This window comes from Syngnathoides biaculeatus, chromosome 13, assembly GCF_019802595.1.
Source record: "Syngnathoides biaculeatus isolate LvHL_M chromosome 13, ASM1980259v1, whole genome shotgun sequence".
Classification (NCBI taxonomy): Eukaryota; Metazoa; Chordata; class Actinopteri; order Syngnathiformes; family Syngnathidae; genus Syngnathoides; species Syngnathoides biaculeatus.
The window spans coordinates 20,910,683-20,933,639 of record NC_084652.1 but is presented as its reverse complement, the minus strand read 5'-3'; the positions used below and the strand labels follow the sequence as shown (position 1 = coordinate 20,933,639).

The 22,957-nt window shown below is 40.3% G+C and overlaps 1 protein-coding gene and 1 long non-coding RNA gene across 2 annotated transcripts in view; one reads left to right on the top strand and one right to left on the bottom strand.

Moving 5' to 3' along the window:
- Positions 1-2,964: 2,964 nt before the first annotated feature.
- LOC133510902 (uncharacterized) lies at positions 2,965-14,008 on the top strand. The gene is made up of 3 exons (XR_009797741.1): positions 2,965-3,037; positions 13,394-13,515; positions 13,606-14,008. It is a non-coding gene; the product is annotated as an uncharacterized LOC133510902 (long non-coding RNA).
- Positions 14,009-14,817: 809 nt separating this feature from the next.
- Positions 14,818-22,957, bottom strand: part of zswim5 (zinc finger, SWIM-type containing 5) — an 87,772-nt gene continuing 79,632 nt past the window's right edge. Inside the window, exons 15-16 of the mRNA XM_061840511.1 lie at positions 22,387-22,468; positions 14,818-18,762 (exon numbers count right to left, since the gene is read on the bottom strand). Coding sequence (XP_061696495.1) covers positions 17,900-18,762; positions 22,387-22,468 — 945 coding nt within the window. The 3' untranslated portion in view covers positions 14,818-17,899. The remainder of the gene's footprint in view (positions 18,763-22,386; positions 22,469-22,957) is intronic.

Sequence of the window (22,957 nt, the reverse complement as noted above, 5' to 3'; positions counted from 1 at the left end):
GTTTATGTATACAGTTATCAAAATTTAACCATACCTTTTTTTATGATTACCTTTCTTCACTAGGAGACCACATAGAAGAAAAAAAAAGATCATTGGAGACTAATATAATATCAGTTAACAGACATGTTTAGTGAGTTTCTTCGTTTCTCCAAAACACAAATAGTTACACAACCGCATTAAAATGTTCACTTGATGATCCGGTTGAAACTACATTTTGTGACACGAAAAAAAAAATGTTTTGACATAAGCCGCACTGAATGTTTGTCATAATATGACTTTATTTCCTTTTCACTCACAAGACATCTCGTTTATTTTCACACCATCATTACTGGTTATAACACATGAATACATTACAGCATATAAATGTGCTGTCTCGTGGCTGTGAGCAGGATCCACAATAGTGGCACCATCAGATCTAATATAAGTGGTGAGAGTCCAAACTTAATACAAAAATGGATGGCGACATGCAGTAACCACATTGTAAAATCAATTTTTTGTGCAATTGTAGAGTAGATGTAGAATCGATGAATTATAATTGTACATCTTTTTTTTTTTCAGATGACTAGTAACAACTTTATGACCACCAATAATTAAAATGATATGATTAGAATGTTAACGTTGCTAAGATAATAATTGTCAGTTCTGTCATAAGTTCCTCCAGATGGAGTAAAATAATTTTTGGGGCTAATCTAACATTTTAACGTGATCTAAACCAGTGATTCCCAAACAGTGTGAGCGCTCTTCAGGTGTGCCGTGGGAAGTTACCCAATTTTATGTAATTGGTAAAAAAGACATTTATTTCCGAGAAATAATGTATCTTTATTCATCTATTTATCCCAGTGAGGCAAAATGACAGACAGAACAAAAAAAATCCTCTTCTATTGGATGGCAGGAAGTACATGCAGTAATAATCGATACATTCTTGGTGTCTGCTGTTGGATTTTTCAATTGTAAAATATGTGCCTTGGCTCTATAAAGGTTGGAAATCACAGATCTAAACTAAGTGTGTTCTCTGCACACAGAAAAAAAATCTACAGTGGGCAAATGACTGAATCAATCTGGCTGGGGATAAAATAACAGAAAATGTAGGAAATTTACACCTAAAAGCCTGGCCACACTTCAATTTGCAACGTGCAGAAAACTGTCCATTAACCCATTCATTGTGTATGTTGCCTAGGGGGTGGAAAGCCATGTTGCATCGCACCACAGCAGGTGGGGGTTGGCAACAACCCACCTTCAATCCAGGGTTGTGCCCTACCAAGAAAACAAATAAAACTCCTCATAATGCACCCTCAAATTCTATCCATCCATCAATCCATATTCTGAGCCGCGTATCCTCAGAAGGATCAGAGAAGTGCTGGAGCCTATCCGAACTATCTTCAGGCAGGAGACAGGGTATGCCCTGAACTGAACCAAGCAGTATTAGTATTAGTAATCCATCCATCCCTCCATTTTCTTAGCATCTTATCCTCACGAGGGTCACGGGAGTGCTAGAGCCAACCCCAGCTGTCAATGGGCAGGAGGCAGGATACACCCTGAACTGGTTGCCAGCCAATCGGAGGGCACATCGAGACAAACAGCCACACTCACAATCACACCTAGGGGCAATTTAGAGTGTCCAATTAATGTTGCATGTTTTTGGGATGTGGGAGAAAAACGGAGTGCCTGGAGAAAACCCACACAGGCACGGGGAGAACATAGAAACTCCACACAGACGGGGCCTGGATTCTAATCCCGGTCCTCAGAACTGTGAGACCAACGATTGAACCAGATACCCCACTGTTCCACGCATCCTTGAATTAAAAAAAAAAAGTTTAATTCAATAGTGGCGTCACCATATCATCGGCAACCACATCCAATAGGAGAGGGGCTAGCAGAGTGATTTCTGAGTGCTTTTTGCACATCCTTGTACAGTAAAGGGCAAAGGGGAAATGGACGACATCATAAGAAACGTGGTGTCTTTGTGTCCTGAGCTTTGCGATGTCTCAGCACGTGCCTTTCAAACTAAGCTGTGCTCAACCTGAAATCCCTTTCTGGTAGTATTTGTTGAGCTGTAGCTCAAGAACAAGCTAAAACTCAAGAGAAGCTGCTGTGCTATGATGGGATGCGCCCATTCTTTTTTTTTTTTTTTGCTGCTCATCTCCTCTTCCCTCTTAAAAAAACAAACCCGTTTGCAACCATAACAAATACACATTCCCAAGGGACAGCCTACTTGTCTGCCAGCAGGAAAAGACTCCTTGTTACTACTTGCTAGGTTGTTAAATCAGCACTTCCATCTGGGCAAGCTTGTCGCAGCGCACTCGTCCTAGCATGCTGCTAACCCAGTAGCCTTTTCACACTGCACCATAGTGCAGTCTGTAAAAACCTCAATTGTTTGTATGCAGGTAGTCAGACCTCTGTGTTCTCACCCACCCATCAAGTGTTAATCTTTTGTTAACTGCCTATTTCTGGAAATGTGTCACTGAAGGAGTTGATCTGAATTATGATGCTGTTACAATTCTGCATATTTCCATAACGGCTCCCACAGTGTCTCCTTTCTCTGGCATATTCAAAAGGTTTCCGGCCGCCAGACAACACAAAAGCATCATGTAGCATGCATTTTAGAACAGATTAGTGTTAGTCAAAAGTGATACTACTGTATAGTGTTAACTTCTGGCAACCAGTGCATACTTGAATGTTAGTGTAAGTTGGCAAAACGTAGGAGTGGTGGTTTTTTTTTTTGTGTTTGGCGATGTCATGTGCCACACAGTTGCACTCATCCACGTTATGTTTAATTGGCAGCATGGTGATGAAGTGCTGCCTCCACGAGTGAAAATGCGATTGAATCTGTACAGACGCTCACTAAATGTTATGTGGGGAATGATTAAAGTTGCCGGTGGGGGCCCCTCCAAAACAGAGTGACTTCAAACATGATGAAAAGACAGTGCGTATCTTTTTTTCCTTTGTTTATTTGCACAGAATTTTAGACACCTTTAAAATGAAGACACAAGGGAGGTGTTTTCAATTCCGCAGCATTCATACCAGTGGGCCCAGGAAGGTAAAGTACAAGGAAATTGAATACCTTAGTTTCTCCTACATAGCTGACTTAGCAGTGTTTCAGACATTGTTCTTTAAAATTTGCATTCCAAAGCAGTTGTGCATGCATGCATTTGTGTGTGTGTGTGTGTGTGTGTGTGTGTCTCGAGAATGAGCATAAATTTATTCCTTCTACATCTTTTGAGATAATTGATACAAATCTGCTCATTCACCATGGCCCAATCAATCTATTTCAGTACACGCATATTGTGATGAATTCACTCCATACTAACAGTGCATACTTAGCACATCTTGATCTTTTATGGCGCTGCAGAAATTTGTAATGAATGAAAAAGGGCGGTGAAGGAGGAATAGAAGAAAAATATTCTGATTAAAAATAAGTGAGGGAAAGATTGATGGAAGCGCATCGGCCTCCGTGTGCTTCATTTAGTTCTAATCTGGCTGCTCCGAAGGGTGAAAAATGTTGAATTTATAGCAGTGGCTTACTTTGCTGGGGTGAAAGAGTGTGGAACTTAGTGGAGGACATCAGTCTACCTTTGAGATGGAACTGGTCTGGAACACACAGATCTGCACTCTGGAACATTGTACACAAAGACAACAAGAAAAAATAAACACAAGAATGCTGTTCCAAAGTGTGTAATTCCCTTAAAGTGGAACTGTTATTAATGAAAAAACGGCAGCCGGTATGGACCCATCTGTTTTTTTTTTTTTTTTTAACCACAAAACATGATTTCAACATATATGGCTTTATGTAACTCCCGCCATGAAAATGTTTTCAAGAAGAAGCAGAAAGTGACGCCACACTCAAGCGGTCTCGTATGTTTCTACTAGTTTTACCTGCTGGAAGGTAGCTCGTTGTTCCTTGTGTTAGCCAAAATGCCGGCTCGTTGCATTGCTGGATATGGCTCGAACACTCGGAAGGATGGATTTACCCATGTCGTGCCTCGCGGACGAGCACAGCTTCGGCAGGGCTGGCTCATACATACTGTCTGGGCGTCTGTTGTTCGTTAGAAGTTATCCACATATCATGTAAATATGGCTCGAAACAATAGGGTAACCAGACACTTCACTCGATTGTGAGATGTTCTCTTCTTCGAAAAGAGCTTCCGTATCTGAAGGGGCATGTCCCATAGTAGGGCCCACAGTGTGTTTTCAATGGCAAATGTCCGGGGTGACGTCACAGGCAGTAGATACACCCAATATGGCGACCACTTGGATGTCGAATGACACTTCCGCAACTTTGCGCATAGATGACGCGCTCTCCGCTCATATTTTTTTTTTCGTATAGACATTGAAGTGAATAATGTTATATATATTTTTCATTATAATATCCATTTTAGAATGTTTATAGGGATGACACTGGGTCTTTAAAGTGTCGCTGATGGCCAAATATACATTTTATAATGGATATTGTAATGAAAACGACGCATAATATTATTGACTTCAATGTCTATATGAAAAAAAATGAGCGGAGAGCGTGTCATTAATGCACAAAGTTGTGGAAGTCTCACTCGACATCTCAGTGGCGGCCATATTGCCTGTCATAGTGGGACTTTCGCCATAGAAAACACGCTGTGCCACCTGGTATGGGAGATTAACAAGAGAGATTTTGTGATTTTTCTGACGCCTCTTCTGAGACAGAAGCTTATTTTGAAGAAGAGAACATCTCACAATCGAGTGAAGTAACTGGGGCAATATTGCCCTATCGTTTCGAGCCATATTTACATGATATGCAGATCACTTCTAACTAGCAACAAACTCCCCGACAGACGGATGAGGATCCTGATGAAATATTCAAAATGACAAGCCTATAATTGTTCGATTTCCAAACTCTTTTACAAGTCTTGTGTATGTAGCGTACTCAAGAGGACCCATGCTGGGCGCAGTAACTACTTCAGGGGTGCCCAGACATCGGTGGCCGGTGGGGGGAGAGCTCCTTTCTCCTCCACGCACGCAGTCAAACAATCAACAAGAATATAATGTGTTTTGGCCTGCAACAATAGCAGTTTTTTTTTTTTTTTTTTAGAATTTTACCACTTTTAATATAAATGTAGATTATTTTTTTTTATGGCAGTGATATAATGATAGTAGCGTGGAATGAAGAATTGTACACATGTTACAAATTCTTCCCTGGTTGAAAAACAGGCTAGAACTGTGTCATGTTCTCCCATTTACTAAATAAAAATAGGGCTCCGTTTTAACAATAAAAGCAAGTAAATGAAAATTATGTGCTTAATTTAAGAAAAAGAAAAAAGGTTTCCCCCTTTTCTATTTGGTAACTTGGCTGAACAGTCTGAAACATTTTTTCATTGAGCAAAATTTTAACCATTAAAGACGTTATACCCTTTATAAGTGCTGCCAGTTGGAATTTACCACTAAAAAGTAAAAAAAAAAAAAAAAACTGATAGTGTAATTCCATTTCAAGCACAATTTGTTGTAAATGTTATTGCTGGCGCAGCCATCTCGTGTGGGATAACTTTAGTTATTTTATCTTTTGAACGGAGGTAGAAACACGCTGCGCACTTCAGTTACAATGGAACTGGAAAGTGGAAGACCTTAATTGACACACACATTTACACAGAACAGTGCAGTGCCGTATGAGATTACATGTCAACACGCCTACTTGATCCCGTGCTATACAGACTGTTCGACTGATCTTATATACAACGTATATGTTTACATACATTTTCATATATTCTTATGTCTGTAGTTCTACACACCGAACAAATATTTCACAAATTTCTCTATTTTGAACTTGTCATCGGTTTGGTCATAATATCTGCGATCATGCTCTCTGTAGGACAGTATTTGACTGTTATTTTTCAATCATTGAGAGCTGAGCTGATAACTTGATAGCTTGATAACGATTATCAACATGTTTGCTTCTTTGACGGCTCACTGAATCTTTGGAAAGACTAATTTTCCCTTGATTGTCTACAAAGACCCTCACTGGTGTCAACTGACACTTACATTCCATTCCACTCATTAACTGTATAAGATACAGGCTCTCCTGTGTCGTTGCAGCCAAAGCCAAATATTCGGCCTCACACGTACATAAGGCAACAGTGACCCGCTTCTTAGATTTCCAAGGAATAGGTGGACCACTGTCAGTTAAGGTCACACAAAATCCAGTGGTGCTTCGCCTGTCACTCACATCGGCAGCCCAATGTGAGTCGCTGTAAGCAGTGAGTTTCAGGTCTGTCTCACATTTTTTGTAACAGTTTGTGATCCATTGTTCCTTTCAAATGCTTCATCACATGTTTAGCTGTTAACCACTATCCAACATAAGTCAGGTCTTGTACACGTCATTACTTAAATAAGGCTCCCCACCACCTCATACATCTTTACATCAACAGGATGAGCTTCACTGTGATGATCAAGTTTCTGTTCACATGGCGTAGACCTTGATTTACATTCAGTCATACCAAATTTTTCCAGTATCTTCCAGATGTATCTGTTTTGACTCATTTTTACAACTCCATCACTCTGTAATCAATACCTAAGAAATGTTTGATTTTCCCAAGGTCCTTCATTTTGAACTTTACAGCCAGTGTTTTCTTGACATCTGGTAGAAAATCTTTGTTAGTTGCAGCAATGATAAGGTCATCAACCCATGTTAATAATATTGCTCTCTCATTTCATGTTTGTTTAGTGTACACGCAATGGTCAGCTGGATTTTGCACAAAACAACTTTCACATTAGTGGTCACTTAACATCTGGTTCCAGTTTCTACTGGATTGCTTTAAGCCATATAGTTATTTGTTCAGATTACACATCAGTTTTTCACCATTGTCTGAGTGTTGCTCAAAACCTTTAGATTGTTCAATATACAGTTCACAGTCAATAGACGCATGTAGATATGCTGTCTTAACGTCCATCTGATGTATATTAAGATCATGTGCGGCCACTTGCATCAAAGCACAAATCGAAGTCAGATTTGCAGTTGGAGAGAATGTCTCCTTGTAATCTACTCACATAACTTCGTTATAACCTTTAGCAACATATCTTTCTTCGTAGGTCTTCGTCTCATCTGCATTAGTTTTGACGGCATAGATCCGCCTACCCACCACTGCATGTTTGCCTTCTGGCAGACAAGTCAATGTGAATGTCTTCTTCTTCTTTTTCTTTCGGCTTGTCCCGTTAGGGGTCGCCACAGCATTTAATCTTTTTCCATATAAGGCCATCCCGTGCATCCTCCTCTCTAACACCCACTGTCCTCATGTCCTCCCTCACAACATTCATCAACCTTTTCTTTGGTCTTCCTCTTGCTCTTTTGTCTGGCAGCTCCATCCTCACCACCCTTCTACCAATATACTCACTCTCTCGCTTCTGAACATGCCCAAACCATCGAAGTCTGCTCTCTCTCACGTTGCCTCTAAAACATCCAACTTTGGCTGTCCCTCTAATGAGCTCATTTCTAATCCTACCCAACCTGTTCACACCAAGCGAGAACCTCAGCATCTTCATTTCTGCGGCCTCCAGTTCTGCTTCCTGTTGTTTCTTCAGAGCCACCGTCTCTAATCCGTACATCATGGCTGGCCTTACCGCTGTTTTATAAACTTTGCCCTCCATCCTGGCGGATGTGTCAACTTGAATGTCTCATTCTCCTTAAGAGAATCCATCTGCTCTTTCATAGCTTTAGTCCAAGCGTCTGAGTTGGGTGAACTAATAGCTTCTTTGAAAGTTTGGGGTACATCGTACATTTTGTAACAATAGTCTATCTTATCTGTCAATATTTGGTCACTTATTTCAGATACATAATCAGAGAGGTACTACAGTGGTTTTCAATCTCTTTTAGGGTATCGAGACTCACAACCTGCTCCTTCAATCTGAATATGTTGGTCACCAGAAGTTTCTGTCTGAGAAATTTCTGTCTCTCACTCTTGTCTGTCATATCCGTACTTGACATGGAAGACTCATCTCTCCTCATATCAACATCATCACAAGTTATTTTCTGATCAGTCTGGGTTCCATGTTCAACAACATTCTTTGTAACAAACTTGACCAGTCTACGCTTCATGGACTCCTTTGTGTCTGGGTAATATACTAGATATGACGGACTATTTTTGTCGTATCCCACAAAAATTCCTTTATCACAACACAAGTCTAACATCTTTTTGTCATGTCTGTATGCAAAGCATGTCGAGCCAAATATTGTCATCCTGGAAAGGTTAGGCTTCTTTGTTGTTAACATAAAGAAAGGGGTTTGTTTCATCCTCTCGTTGAAACACCTGTTCCGTATTACTGCAGGAGTCATTACAGCGTATGTCCACAACTCTTTTGGTAGGTTGCTTTCTATGAGCATGCACCTAGCCATGTCAAATAAGGTTCGCCAATTTTGTTTGGCCGCCATTTCGCCATTTTGATGAGACGAATATGGTGCGGAGGACTCATGTTTTATGCTGTTTTTGTTAAGCAAAGTTTGCAATTCTTTTCCTGTGAATTCTGTGCCGTTGTCAGTTCTAAGACACTTCACACTTCCATAAGGAGCAATATCAGCGAAAAATCTTTCCGTTGCTTTGACAGTGTCACTTTTAGCTTTCAGGAAATACACAAATATAGTACTTGAATAGTCATCAGTAAATGCTTGCATGTATTTGAATCCATCTTTAGCAACTGGATCAACAGGGCCAGCTAAATCGGCATGGACTAGCTCAAATGTTGATTTTGCGCGTGTATCTGGCTCCCTATTCCTGGTTTGAACAAATTTTCCTTGTGTGCAAATGTCTCAACCCAGTTTGGATTTATCCACTTTACTCTTAATCTGCATCCCCTCTACAAAATCTTCCAATTTACAAACATCTTCATAATTACAGTGTCCCAGGATTCTGTGCCATGTCTGGATATCGTACAACTGTCAACAGTCACATCATTGACAGTGTTCAAATAATAGAGTCTGTTGTACTCTTTAATGTCAAACCTGGTCCCACTTTTGTGAAAGAGTTCACTGTGGCCATCTCTGAAGTTGACTGAAGCTCCATTGGTCGTCGCCGCCTTTACTGAGAAGATGTCTTGTGGATACGTAGGAACGTAGAGTGCCTTCTTCAGCTTGGCTTTGATCCTCTCCCCCTCCCAATCCATCATCGTCAGCCCGGCGTCGCCTCTCTTCAGCACCACACCATTTGTTCTTGTGCCATCGGCCACTTCAACTGTGTGATCTTTGGGCTGGAATGAGTCATCAAACCTTCGGAACTTTTCTATCTCCATTATTATATGCAAAGTTGCTCTAGTGTCGACCATGAGTCCCCTGTGCGTCAGGCCAACAAGTTGAGATTCACTCTCTTTGAATGCGTACGACTGTTCCTCGCAGTTGTCATCTGCTGCTTGTTTCATATAGTCCCTTTTTTTGCGTCGACAGGATGCATCTTTGTGTGTCGAACGTTTACAATATCCACACCAATGTGTCAGCCTTCTCTGGTGTTCATTTGGACACCGACGGGTCTCATGTCCCTTTTCGTCACATGTCATATCTTGACATGTTTCTTTTTCTGCCTCGCCAATCTGAGAAAGGTGCAGCCACTTTCATTATCTGTTGTCCTCAGAACCTGTGTGAAACTCTTCTGTGTCCTCAAAACTTTTTAGTTTTGTCTTAAAGTCGGCAAAAGTTAAATTCTCATCTCCTTGAGTGACATGGATGGAAAATGGCTTATAAGCCTCAGGTAGTCCTTTCAACACCATGGCAATTAAAAGTCCATCACTGAGTGTTTCATTAGCATTTCTTAGTGCATTTCCTGCCCTCTCAGCCCAAAAAATATAGTACGTGACACTCTCACTCACAGCTTTCTGCAGGGATGTTAACTCAGTGTACAGGCTTATAATACGGGGCTTTCCCTGACCGGCGTAATGGTCCCTTAATATCTTTAGGGCTTTTCTCCCGTCGTCAGCTGCCTCTCTCATAATAAGGGATAAACTTTTATCGTCCAAAAGCTGAATCATTTCGGCATAAGCCTCCTCGTTCTTTGCAGTATCCGCCTTCACGTTGCCCGCGGCGGGTTCCGTGAGAATAGTTTTTTTTAGCCCCAGCAGCCGCGTGTGAGCTAACAGCTTCGTCTCCCACAGCTCGTAATTTCGCTAGTCTCCGTCAAAGCACAGTCTCTGCCACCGGTTACCGACATCTTGCCTGTGCCCATAACCTGTTGGGGCAGCCATCTCGCGTGGAACAACTTTCGTTATTTTATCTTTTGAACGGAGGAAGAAACACGCTGCTCAGTTCAGTTACCATGGTACCGGAAAGAGGAAGAACTTTATTGACACACAGATTTACATAGAACAATGCAGTGACGTATGAGATCACATGTCAACAGTTATCGTGCTTTATTGTTATCCATGTTTTGCTCAACTACTTTTTTGACTACAGTTCGGGTTCATATGGGACAGTTTCTGAGTTCGGACACGGTCAGTTAGAGACCTGTTTTAAACGATATTTTCACGATCAAGCGAGCTGGAGCGAGCTGTTTAGCTCCTTAGCTCGCTACGCTTTGAGTTAGCTCCCTCGCGAGTGAACGTTAACAGTTAACTTTCCTTAAAGTGTCCAAGTTGTGTGCAACTATGGATCCAAAGCCAAGCCAAGAAATCTTCACAGTATGCGTCATGAGTGGTGCAGCGAGTGTTACCATGACAATAAAATTGATCGAGCCTGGAAAAACAGTTTTTGGAACAATAACCTGTTGTCCTTTGACTCTGTTTGGCTAGCACCAAGACAGCTGCTATTAGAGGACAATAATTTGCTCAAGCACTTTCACAAGTGCATGTGCAGGCAGACACACACACGAGTACACACACACACACGTAGGTAAGCATGTTCACCATGTTTTATGTGTTCCTACTCATTTTTGTGCATCTCAGACATGGGATGCACATCAAACAAGATTTCTGTAACGTGATCCCGCAAAACAAAATGTTTCATCTCTCCTCAGTTTCACCGCTTTTAGGATGACAATAAGTTATCTGACATCAGATCTCAGAGACTGTAATGGAATACATATGGTTGTAAAATGTCAGAAAGTTAGGATGAAGCCTGCCAATTCAAAGATTTAGAGGCAAACATTTTCCACAACTGTAATCCTCACTGCAGGTGTGCTAGCGGCTAGCTCAGCTGACTCTGGGTGACACGCGAGCTACGCCCTGAACTGTTCACCAGCCAACTGCAGGACATACATAGACAAATGCACCTTGCAAAGGCTGTGGCATGCAACATCCCCTGACACTGCGATAGACTGTGAGATTTCCCAGACGAATTTTTGCCGGCGAGGCTGCAAAATCAGATTTGCAAACCCATGACTTAATTTCCTCCTCCTCCATTTTTGTTTTTCTCATAACATGGATCTGATGGTTTTTGATTACTTTTTTCCAATCCCTGCTGACAGGGAAGATACCATTGTGAAGCCACCCAAGGAAATCATCAACGGATCTTTCGACTGCTTTGTCACGCAAGGTAGCGGAGCCCACCATGATGACCACAGAAATCCATTGAAAAGATGAAAGGCTAACTCATCTACAAGCACTGAAGATTTACAACTTTTGCTCTCCTCCATTGAGAACAGCCAACAAGTCAGAGAGCTAAAAGAGTTTCAAGACATTCAGACTTTCAGAGTCAAATGTTCTAAGTTAAAATCTTGGGACCAGACTTATCAAGAGTTTGCATTACTCGTCGAGCTTGCGTGAATTTCCTCTCACCTTCCAAAAACATTGGATTAATGGCAAAGACGTGTGTTTCAGTTTTGTAGCAATTTAAACATTAATTGAAGTACTAGTACATTTCAAATACAGCCTTTACGTGCTATACATTAAAATTATGATTTAAGTACAATTTTTGATTTTCTTTTATTTGGTCACATTTAAGATTGACAGAAGGATTGGTGCACAATCATGTGGACTTTGTCGTGGCCTGTTGTGATGAAGGAGCTAAGATCAGAATCAGATTTAATGGCCAATTATGTAACAGCACATGGGAATTTGTCTCCGACAGCCGGGGCCGCCTTGGTACGGCAAAGGCGTAGCTCTCAATTTACCGTTCACTGTAGGTTCCTCCGCGGCATGGTGGGGCAGCTGGTAAAGTGTTGGCCCACAGTTCTGAGGACCAGGGTTCAATGCCAGACCTGCCTGTGTGGAGTATGCATGTGTGGGTTTCCTCCGGACACTCGAGTTTCCCCCCATATTCCAAAAACATGCAACATTAATTGGACACTCTAAATCGCCCCTAGGTGTGATTGTGAGTGCGACTGTTTGTCTCTATGTCCCCTACTATTGGCCGGCAATCCCCCCTCCTGTCCGTTGACAGCTGGAATAGGCTCCTGCACTCCCCGCGACCCTCGTGAGGATAAATGGACTGATGGATGTAGATTCCTCCTCATACCTATGGTCACGAGCTGTTAATCAGGACCAAAAGAGCAAGATTCCGGATACAAGCGGCTGAGGTCATAGCTAAGGAGGATGACTCTTCACAGAGTGTTGTGTACAAGCAAATAAATGGAAAGTGGTTTTCAAACGACAATCTGCCAAGACCCCCACTTTGAAAACCACTGCAGTCAGTCATATTTGAAAAATGTAAGGGTGTGGTCAGTAATGCTCACAGATATAAAGTTTCGGGTGTGATTAGGGATGGAATCTCAAGACCTCAAAATAATTCACTGTGTTAACAGATTAATATAACATAACTGTAAAATAAAATACATATCTAAAATAGAAAACATAAATCTTAGAAATGATCAATTTCAACTGATATTAGTAGAACATGATATAAAATGGTACTTAACATTTTTCATCAATAAAAATTCTTGATCTGACAATCTGAAGAAAAGTTAAATGCACTGGCCTGTCAAGGAATAAGCACGAACGGTCTATACCCGCAATGTTTTGAAAATGCTGAAAGTTTAGTTCAACATATTCGGCATTAGTGGCAACAAAATAGCGATACATTGTAACAAACATTCCTATCGGCAATTGTGATGTATTGTTGTAATGTAGCATAATTTACAGTGGTATCTATTGTCAATCCATTGATGAAAGCTAGCAGTCAAATCACAGTGACTGCCACTGGTCTAGTGGAAGAAAAAATATGGTGGGAGAAAACGCACCTACAAAAGAGACAATTATGGGCTTCAGAGTATTATCAAATTGAAGTTTTAAGAATTTAGCACAGGTCCAGAAAGAGTGGAATGTGACAAGAGTCACCACAACCACCACATTCAAATGCATCCAGGTATTGGGCAACAAGGATCCACTGGTCAAGTCACTTCAGAGATGGAGTCAAACTACTGTAGGATGCATCTCAACTTGGCCAAGGAGAAGGACTTGACTGTTGGCCAGTTGTCCAAGGTTCCCTTTTCTGATGAAAGTGTTTGTTCTTTTCATTCAGGAAACAAGGTCCAAAGGTTTGGGGAAAGATGGGTGAGGAACGGAACCCAAGCTGCTTGCGGTCTAGTCTTAAGAATCCACAGTCTGTCCTAATTCGGGATGCAATGTCCAGTGGATGTGTTGGTAAACTCAGTCTACCAGAATGTTTTAGAGGACTTCATGATTCATTCGGCTGAGGATCTGTATGCAAATGAACATTTCATCTTCCAACAGGATCTGGGCGAATGCCCAAATCACTGGAAGCAGCAAAACCTGGTTTGATACCCTGCCTTGACTGGGCAACTAACTTGCCGGATCTAAACCCCACTGAGAATCGATGGGGTTTTATCAAGAGGAAAATTAGGGTTACCAGACCCAGAAACAAAGGAGAACTGACAGCAAACATTGTCTTCTGTAACTTGTAGGCAATGCCACAAGCTGATTGCCTCAAAGCCAAGGCGCATTGTGACAGTGATTTGGCAAAGGGATTCCCAACTAGGCATTGAAGATATTATTTTGGAAGTAGCACATTTTGATTGATTCAATGTGACCCTAATTGCTTTCTTTTTCTAACAAAAACACAAAAGTACAAAAAGGGTGATTTCATCACAGTATTGTCATTTTTTTAATTCTTAATTTTGTGGGTTCTATCAGCTGGAAGACACAATTATATGAAACTAAGCAAATACTTGAAATCGTTTAAACTGAGGGCACTGAATCTATAATCTATGAAAGGAATGGAATTATTAAAATAAATGCAGTTATCTTTTTTTTGGGAAGGCTCTGTATTTTTCATCACAACAATAAAGGATAGTCTGAAAGAAAATTTCTTGTCCAGTCTCTTATCAACTTGTTCCCATTATCATTAATTCTGGGATCATTTCAAATGTAAATGAGACAAATTAAATTTAAATAAGAGACATATACTATCTGTAAGACCAGATCTTTTTTTTTTGTCCTGGTCTTTCCTCTCTGATTCCTCACAAATTTAGGCATTTATTATTATTATTATTTTTTATCATCAGTTGATTCATCATTAACTGCTAAAGGCAATCAATCTGTGGAGCCCATCGAAGCTCCTCCTCCATGATGCTGCATCCATAAGCACAGTGGTCAGATGGGTTGCTGTGATCCCAGCGATGTCAAGAACGTGATATTGCTGCCAGAAAGAAGACAGGCGAGGCAGACCAAAAAATAAATAAATAAATAAGTTTATATATATATATATATATATATATATATATATATATTATATATATATATATATATATATATATATATATATATATCCAACAGGGTAAGTAAATGTACCTTCCCAAATGACTCAACACAGACATCTCAGAGTTGGATTTTTTTTCCTCATTTAACAATAATTCTGGGAAGTGTGCCGGAACTTGCTGTTCCTTTGGATTATTTTAGCAGCGCATGTAAGACAAAAGACTGCGATCACGTGTTTCACACTTTATTCATAGAAAAGCACTGAGAGTCCAACACAAATCAATATAAAATGGTAGTAGCGATACATAAATAGTAATAAATTCTCGCTTTATAGACAGTAGCTCAAGAATTTGCACAAAAAAATTTAAAAAAAAGAAAAATGAAAAAGTGTTGATGTTAAGCTATCATTTTTTGTGGCAACAAATACTGGAAATAACTTTTTATAAGTCAGTAGCACAAAGAGGCAACACTTTCAATATTCCCTTAAGTCAGAAACAATCAAAAATGGGAACACATTTGGTGAACAAGGGAACAAATTCTACCAGCGAATAGTACTCTCCTATGGAAAAAAAAAAGAAAGATTTTAAAGGCGGGGGGAAGATTTTAGCTCCTCTTCTTTTTGCAAGTGTAAACAGAAATAACTTGAAGGAGAAAGTCACGATACTGTCAGGTTCACAAGAGGGATCACGGAAAAGGCAGCTTACTGGAGTTTCTTGTTCAAGCAACTTACTGGTGCAGGTGTATGCCACAGTTGTGTTCTTGTCATGGATGTTTACTTCATGTAAAAGTTTCCACCTTATAGATGATGCAGCATTGGGTTAAATCGAGTCCACAGAGCATCAAAATCACCAATGTTGATTCATGTTGGACACAACAAGGCTAATTAATTGGTGTGAGGAACGGGCCCAGATTGACAGAACTCTAAGGAAATGAGGTCACCCAAAAGGCCATCCCATTTGTTCCTATTTGCTTTTTGTGATGTTTAGGTGTTGCTCTTTCCGAAACAAGCGCCACCACATGAAGACACTAAAGGCTTTTGAATCCTGATTGAATAAAACCAACAAAGAAATCAAGAAAAACTCAACTTTGTACATTGATAGGTCAGAAAGGCATCTTCCCAGTTTACATTTTTCTCTCTCATCCAATGCTGCAACGAAGCCAGGTCGGCTGCTTGTGCACTGTCCAATTGCAAAGCAGGCTGCAGCTTGGCTCGGTTGCTCCCCCATCAATCTCTTAATAGTGGTTCAGTCCAATGTGTCTCATCTTGCACATTTAATAAGCTGTCTTTAAAAGCCCATACAAGTGGCTCTGCATAGTCAGGTTTAAGTACAGTATGTATCTCTGCCCATTTTCTTCGCATGTTTTTTTTTTTTTTAGAGGGAGCAGGAGGGGGACTTCTTTGCAAATCTAAAAAATAACAAAATAAAAATACAAACAAGAGTGAATCTAGCAAAACATATTTTACTAGAACACCTGAGAAAAGTATTTGCTCTTACAAAAAAAGGCTGTCGAATACCCCACATCCAAGACAATTCAAGTACACTCCCCACTCATCCTAAAAAACAAATTTAAAAAAACCCCAACATACTCATCATAAATAATTATAATTTTACAATTTTCTGAATTGACACATTATTTACAATATCTTAAATGCTTAATGCTACTATTTTTTGTTTTGTTCCATTAAGTGATGTCCCTGAGAACTAAGTTTAGCCTCTTGTTTCCTTTTTCATTTTTCTTAACAATTGAAAAAAGAAAAAAAAAAATCCAGTGACGTGGAAGGAGGTCACCTCTTATGGAATGTAATAAAGAAAACATGCAGAAAAATAACCCCATACCTTTTGTTATTCCTCCTGTCAACATCACCTAGGCTTTATGACTGCCATTCTTTGTCATACAAAGTTAGCAAATATCAATAAATAAACGAATTGAACGCTGAAGCTGGCAGGAATGTACAGAAGAGGTATTTTTGTGAAGTGCTTGTATAACGTTACGTTTCTAGCTGCAGAATGAACAGAAGTTCCAATAATGCCAATAATAGCTTCAATTAAACTATGAACGTTTTTAGAGTGACAGTAAATTTACAAGCAAAATGTCAAAACGTTTGGCCCATGTTGCCATGTCAAACCATATTCCAACCACATCCCATTAGACATCCCTGGTGTGATACAATTAATGATTACATTGTGAGTGCTGTTTAAGATTGCTTTTTAGGCATTTCCATTATAATGAAAATGTTTTCATAATCTAGAAATGATCCCCCTGGTTATTTTGTTGATTTGGAACAAATTCCAATCCGTTTCTGAGGGCTACTTGTTGAATAGTGTCACCAAGTAAGCAACGTTGGAACAATACGTACGCGTAACAAAAAGGAAGTGTAGTTTACGAAATTCTGGAGTTCCCACAAAAGATCTTAAAGGGGAAAGAGAGCTTTAGCTACTTTATCGACAAAGGTCTTTTCAACTGAATACAAAAAGACAATGCGGCTTGGTGAAGAAAAAGACAGCTTTGACTACATACGTAATGCTAACAATCAAACCTTGAAATAGCATGCGAGAAATAGTCCCACTGTCCAAACCACTTAGATTGGCGGGGACAATATTAACATAGACAGTATATTCCATAATATAGTGTGCATGTGCATGCATCCTAAACCAGAACTGCTCTTCAGCAAAATGAGCCTCTTTCCAAGTTATACTTGTAATGAATGGATGTGGGAGAGCTGGTCTACATTGGATTTGCTTTGGTCTTTGGATATGTTTTTCACCGCACTGTTGTTGTGGCTTGGCCTCTCTGCTCATAAGCCTTGAATAAAATGAGGCAATTTGTCAACAGAGAGGTTAAAGCTGATAAATAATACAGTTGAGGTATGGTAGGAACACTCTCTTTTCATTCTCAGCGGGTTCTGTTTTTTTTTTTTCTACTTACTAACCCCACTTCTTTCCAGGTTCTTCTGACTCAAAGAAGCTTGCTCAACACATCTTTTGGTTTTTGTATCACATGCCACAAAAAAAGCTAGTTCTGCTTTTCACAATCTTATGACCTTTTTTTTTAACGTGTAATTCAACATTCGTCCGGAGGAGGGCAAAGAAGCTGTGTTTTGTTACATTTTTGACATTGTGCCATTCGCCCATCAGCAGTTCCAGTGACGTAGAGCAATGAGCTGTGAACACTTTTTGGTTCACACTTAACAAACAAAACAACCAGACTTGAAAAAAAAATGTTCGGCAACAAATGGCTCAACTTAAAAAGCACACAAGGAATTCCAAATAATTTTTAAATAAAAATATATAAGTTGAACCACTCCTACTTAACCAAAGCGCTCTCTGACCAGCATCATGAGTTTCTTCTTGCCCTTGTAGATTTGTTTGAGGTTGTCTATGAACTGGGCAAACTGAATGTGGCCATCCTGTGCCAACAGGAACGTTTCCCGTGCTTTGCTGAGGAACTCAATAAACTCTCCGTAGTGCCGTGGACTGATGTGTGTCAATCGAGAGTGAGTGGTGTTAATATACGCTGAGATCGTAGCGTCCAGCAGTTGCCGCAGAGGCGCCTTGTCCGTCGACATCAGCTTTCCAGAGTTCCTTCGGCCTGGAATGCCGGCGAGACCCGGTGCAGTCATGGTGCATCTCCGCAGGATATCAGAGAGCACAGTGGCGCAGTGAACACTCTTCACCACCAGGGGAATAATTGCAGCCAGCTCATTTTTCCCCAGGGAGTGGCTGAGCGCACAGGCCCACAAAACGTCATTAATGGCTGGGTGCGTATCCTGGTTGTAAGCCAGGTTCAAGTGGGTCATGGCGAGGGAGGCCAGCTTAAATGAGCGCAGCGGGTACCCTCTGTGTTCCATGTACCTGGCAATCGTGAAGAGCTGCGAGTATGTCATCCCGGTGGATGCCGCGTCAATCACAATCTGGTAGGCTGTCTCAAAGGCAATGTGGTCCTTCTCGCAGAGCGTCAGAGCTGACAGGGCACAGTTCTGGGGGTCTTTCATTGCACACTGCAGCGCTAGCGTCCTTGCACAACTGGCCAGCTCCTCTCGTTGTGGGTAATCCAGACTGAGGCGCAGGATGGTGTTATGGGACATGACGGTGGCTGCAACAATACTGGTGGCCTCGGTGGGTGTGAAGAGAGTGTACCAGCTCTGCAAAATGCTCACCAGAGCGCGAAGACCTGAGCACAAAAGCAGTAGAAGTGTTGGAACAAGATATTTGTGTGACAGTGATATTCTGCTGCTACAGATGCCACAAGATTGTTGCAGAGCACTACTTTCCTATTAGACAGGGCGATGGCCTGACTTAATCAGGCTCCTCCCCTCACATCAACATAGTTCCTTGTCACCAAGATGTCACCAAAGGAACGTTTCAATATTAAAAAGGTTTTTAGCCAGTACCACAACATAAGACTCATTTTCCATCCACCCACCCATCCATTTTCTAAGCTGCTTATCCTCATGAGGGTCATGGGAGTGCTGGAGCCTATCCCAGCTGTCAACGGGCAGGAGGCGGGGTACACCCTGAACTGGTTGCCAGCCAATCACACAGCACATTGAGACAAACAGCCACACTCACAATGGGGCAATTTAGAGTGTCCAATTAATGTTGCATGTTTTTGGGTTTAGGAAGAAACCGGAGTGCCCGGAGAAAACCCACGCAGGCACGGGGGAGAACATGCAAACGCCACACAGGTGGGTCCGGGATTGAACCCGGGACCTCAGATCTGTAAGGCCAATGCCTTCCAGCTCATCCACCATCCCCAGTGTTATTTTTTTGTGGTAAAAAAAACAACTTCCCAAGCTAAAACAATAAAACAAAGAAACACCCCAAAAATCATTAAAACTCTAATTATAATGAATAAAATGTACATAGTGTACAGTACTACTGAGCATCACTGTATGTGTAAGCATTTAAAAGGTGTTCCAATCTTTATAAAAGTATAGTAGATATTCACTGGGGTGTGGGGAAGATGTCTGTGGAGCTTCATATAACAAATAAAATTTTTTAAAAAAAAAAGGTCAATAATTTGCAGATTTCATATATTGCAGGCGTTTTCAAGAATCTAAAACCGGCGATAAACAAGGGATTAGTGTTTCTGAGAGATTGTAGTTTTAAAAGCATTTGCTTTGTGCTTTAGCTTTTATCTGCCACGTCCTACAACATTGACAGATTATGATTATATGTGCACCAGGAAGATCAGGAATTTACAAGATTTACTCAAAAAGGTTATTTACTCCAGTTCTAAGCCTACCGCACATTTGAAAGAAGTGTCTGTTTGAGAGAAGGTCGTTTATTTGTACAGATGTTTGTTAAAAGGTGAATCTAAACATGATGATAGCAGTTTTTTGGTCGACAGAGAACTATAGAACATGAATATGTGACTCCCTCATTTATCATTAGGGGTTTCTATTCGTGTCATTTTATGGTTAGTTCCAATAAATAACGTTCCATTAGAATCACTTTTATGACTGTTTGACCTGCCTGAGTAGGGCAGAGTTTTAATACTAAGGCTGGATTTATGCATGGTTCATATGAGAATTTAGATTCAAGCGGCCCATGCCGAAATATGCACCATAGAAACGTACATAAATAGAACCCCCTTCATTGGAATAAAATATACTCAGGCTTCTTTAAGATATCGTCCAGAGTTAAACCTGCAATTGGCTATACCTTGTCAATGCGAATATGATTTCATGACATTACACCAGTGACATCTACACACACGAACCTCAAATTACAAAAATAAGTACACAAAAACATTTCAAAATGGTTGAAAATGCTACAATAGGTGTGTGAATTGTAAAATGAATTAAATAATATAATGTCCAATGAGTAATGGGAAGGTTCCTCCCATTTAAAATCAATACAAGGAAGAAGACCAAGGCCAACTCAGTGGTACGTATGTAACATTCAATATTTGTAATATTTTGTATCATTTTCTCCTACTGTGTTATCAGTGGATGGTGTTGACACTAGAAGTTATTTAAAAGCAATTTGAGTGCTCATCAAACTAATAAATGCATGTATGATTGAGGATCACTTAGGGGTCAGCAACCTTTTTGAGGCTGAAAGCTACTTCGTGAGCAACGATCGTATGAAGGGCTTCTTGACCTGTTTGCTGCAAACTTCCAAAATAACAAACATTTAAATACATTATAACTTACAACATTATTTTACCAATATCATGAATGTAAGCAAGTCAGATTCAAAATTTAAAGCACAAATAATTACAATTTGTGATGTGGTACTCTTAGAACATGCTTCGTGGGCCCCTTAAGTGGTCCTCGGGGACAACCTCGCGTCCGGGGTCACCGTGTTGGGGACCCCTGATTTAGAAGATACAAGCATTCCATTGATGATGTGAGTTGTACAATAATCTTTTAAACCTTGTGTTAATTGACTCCCGAATAAAAAAAGGAAGTGTGGCACGTGGCTCATGAAAGCAACCCTTGACTTGCCCCCAAGACAAATTTTTATCAGTACAGGTACACGTTTAACATTTCTTCCATGTATGAGCGGGGATGTTCAAGCCTTTTAAAATGCATTTAGAATAGTTGGACTAAGCATTGTGTTTTTTAGACCACGAAAAAAAGTGCTTCAATTCAAAGGACATCGACTTCTACAGAGGACCCGTCCTCGTATTCGTTTGTTAAATCGAGGTTCTGCTGTACTGTAGTTAGTGTTTGTTTACTTTTCAACCCATTTCCTTCAGTTGTTTTTTCTAAGACTAAACACCTGCGGTTTGGTGCCACCTTCGACCAATGGCCAATTAAATCTTATTCTGATATTTCCTGATTGGGGGGGGGGGGGAAATCTAACTGGGAGCAGACATGTATTTGTTGAGATACAAGGCAATTAGAGCTATTAATGAATTAACTGCTTCACATTCACTTGTGAATGCCCATGCAAAAACAAATCCAGAATCACAATCTTCTCCTTAAAATCTAAACAAATGAAAAAATAAAATACAGTGCTTCTTACTTCATTCTGCGCAACGCTATAATGATCTAGATGGGAAACTACTATTTTGACCTGGTGTGCATCTTTTTTGCCCACGTAGCTTCACCGAGATCTCCAGAAACTATTATTTAAAAAAAAAAAAAAAAAAAAAATCCCCAGCTCTCCACAAAGATGAACACAGAAACAGAACTTCAGGACTCCGTTTCCAATGTGCTGAGAGGCATCCTTGTTAAAGTAACCCATTTTAAACTAAAATGGAAAAACCTCTCTGTACGGAGACTGCAGCTCCTAAAATCTTGCAGTCAAAATGTGCCGGCATATTCTCTTACCGGTTCAAACCAATAGTTTATACATAACCCCATTTTTTCTTTTTTGTTGGGCTATAATTTCTAATTAGTACAAGCATTTTACCATTTTATTGTGATTCGCTATTCATTTGTTACCCTACGAATTGCAAACGGGGCGCAAGTCCAACAAATACAGCCAATTAAGTGAGGCATAAAAAAGGAAGTGACGATTTCAGAATAGAAGATGTCCACTTATCTAAGTCTTAGGATTTAAAAAAAAATATTTTAGAATTGAGAATGTGAACGACTATTGGTATCACTTATTCATTCGATATAATTAGTCATAATTTGACTAAACTACACAGTGAAATGTGTAGTACTAAATGGATTTACTGACATTATCTTTAAAGACAAGCTTATCTAAGTACAAGAACATAATCATACAAGCGACGTAAATATGACAAGGAATAAAAGAAAAGGAAGACTCGAAGGCAGAGCTTCTTTGGTTACTATTGTGAAGGGGCAGGGGTGGGGGTGTCGAAGTTTCAACGTACCAACTTCCGTCGCACAAGTTACCAGCCAGCGGACCATCTCTCGCCTCCTCCAGTTGAGGGTGGATAAAGTCATTCTCATCACCTGCAACATGAATGTGGACAATATATTGTGGGGTTTCATTGCAATCATAATGGGTGTCACTTATTCTCAGATCTTAGCTGTTGACCGTTGGGTCCTCTATCCCCTGGGAATAGCATTAATTGTACATACTGTATTGGCAGGGGTCCAAAATCGCCAAAATTCTTTCTGGATCTCATCCCATTTATATCACATCTACTGTAGGGGTATCAAACTGTGGGCTATTTGCGGCCAGCGAAATTATATTTTATGTACCCCATCTAAATATGAAAGTTTATTGTTAGTGTGACCCTCAGCTATTATGAATGGCCATTTTACAGTGTTGGGTGCAGAGCTGATGAACCTGCCAATCATGGTGAGTGAAAGCTAAATCAGTGTTGCCATGGAGAGTTTTATTTGTAGTTTTGGACGTATCATATTATATTATAATAGTTTGTGTTAAAAATGACACTTGAGAAGTTTGGATTTTAAAATTGAGCACACGTGCATGTG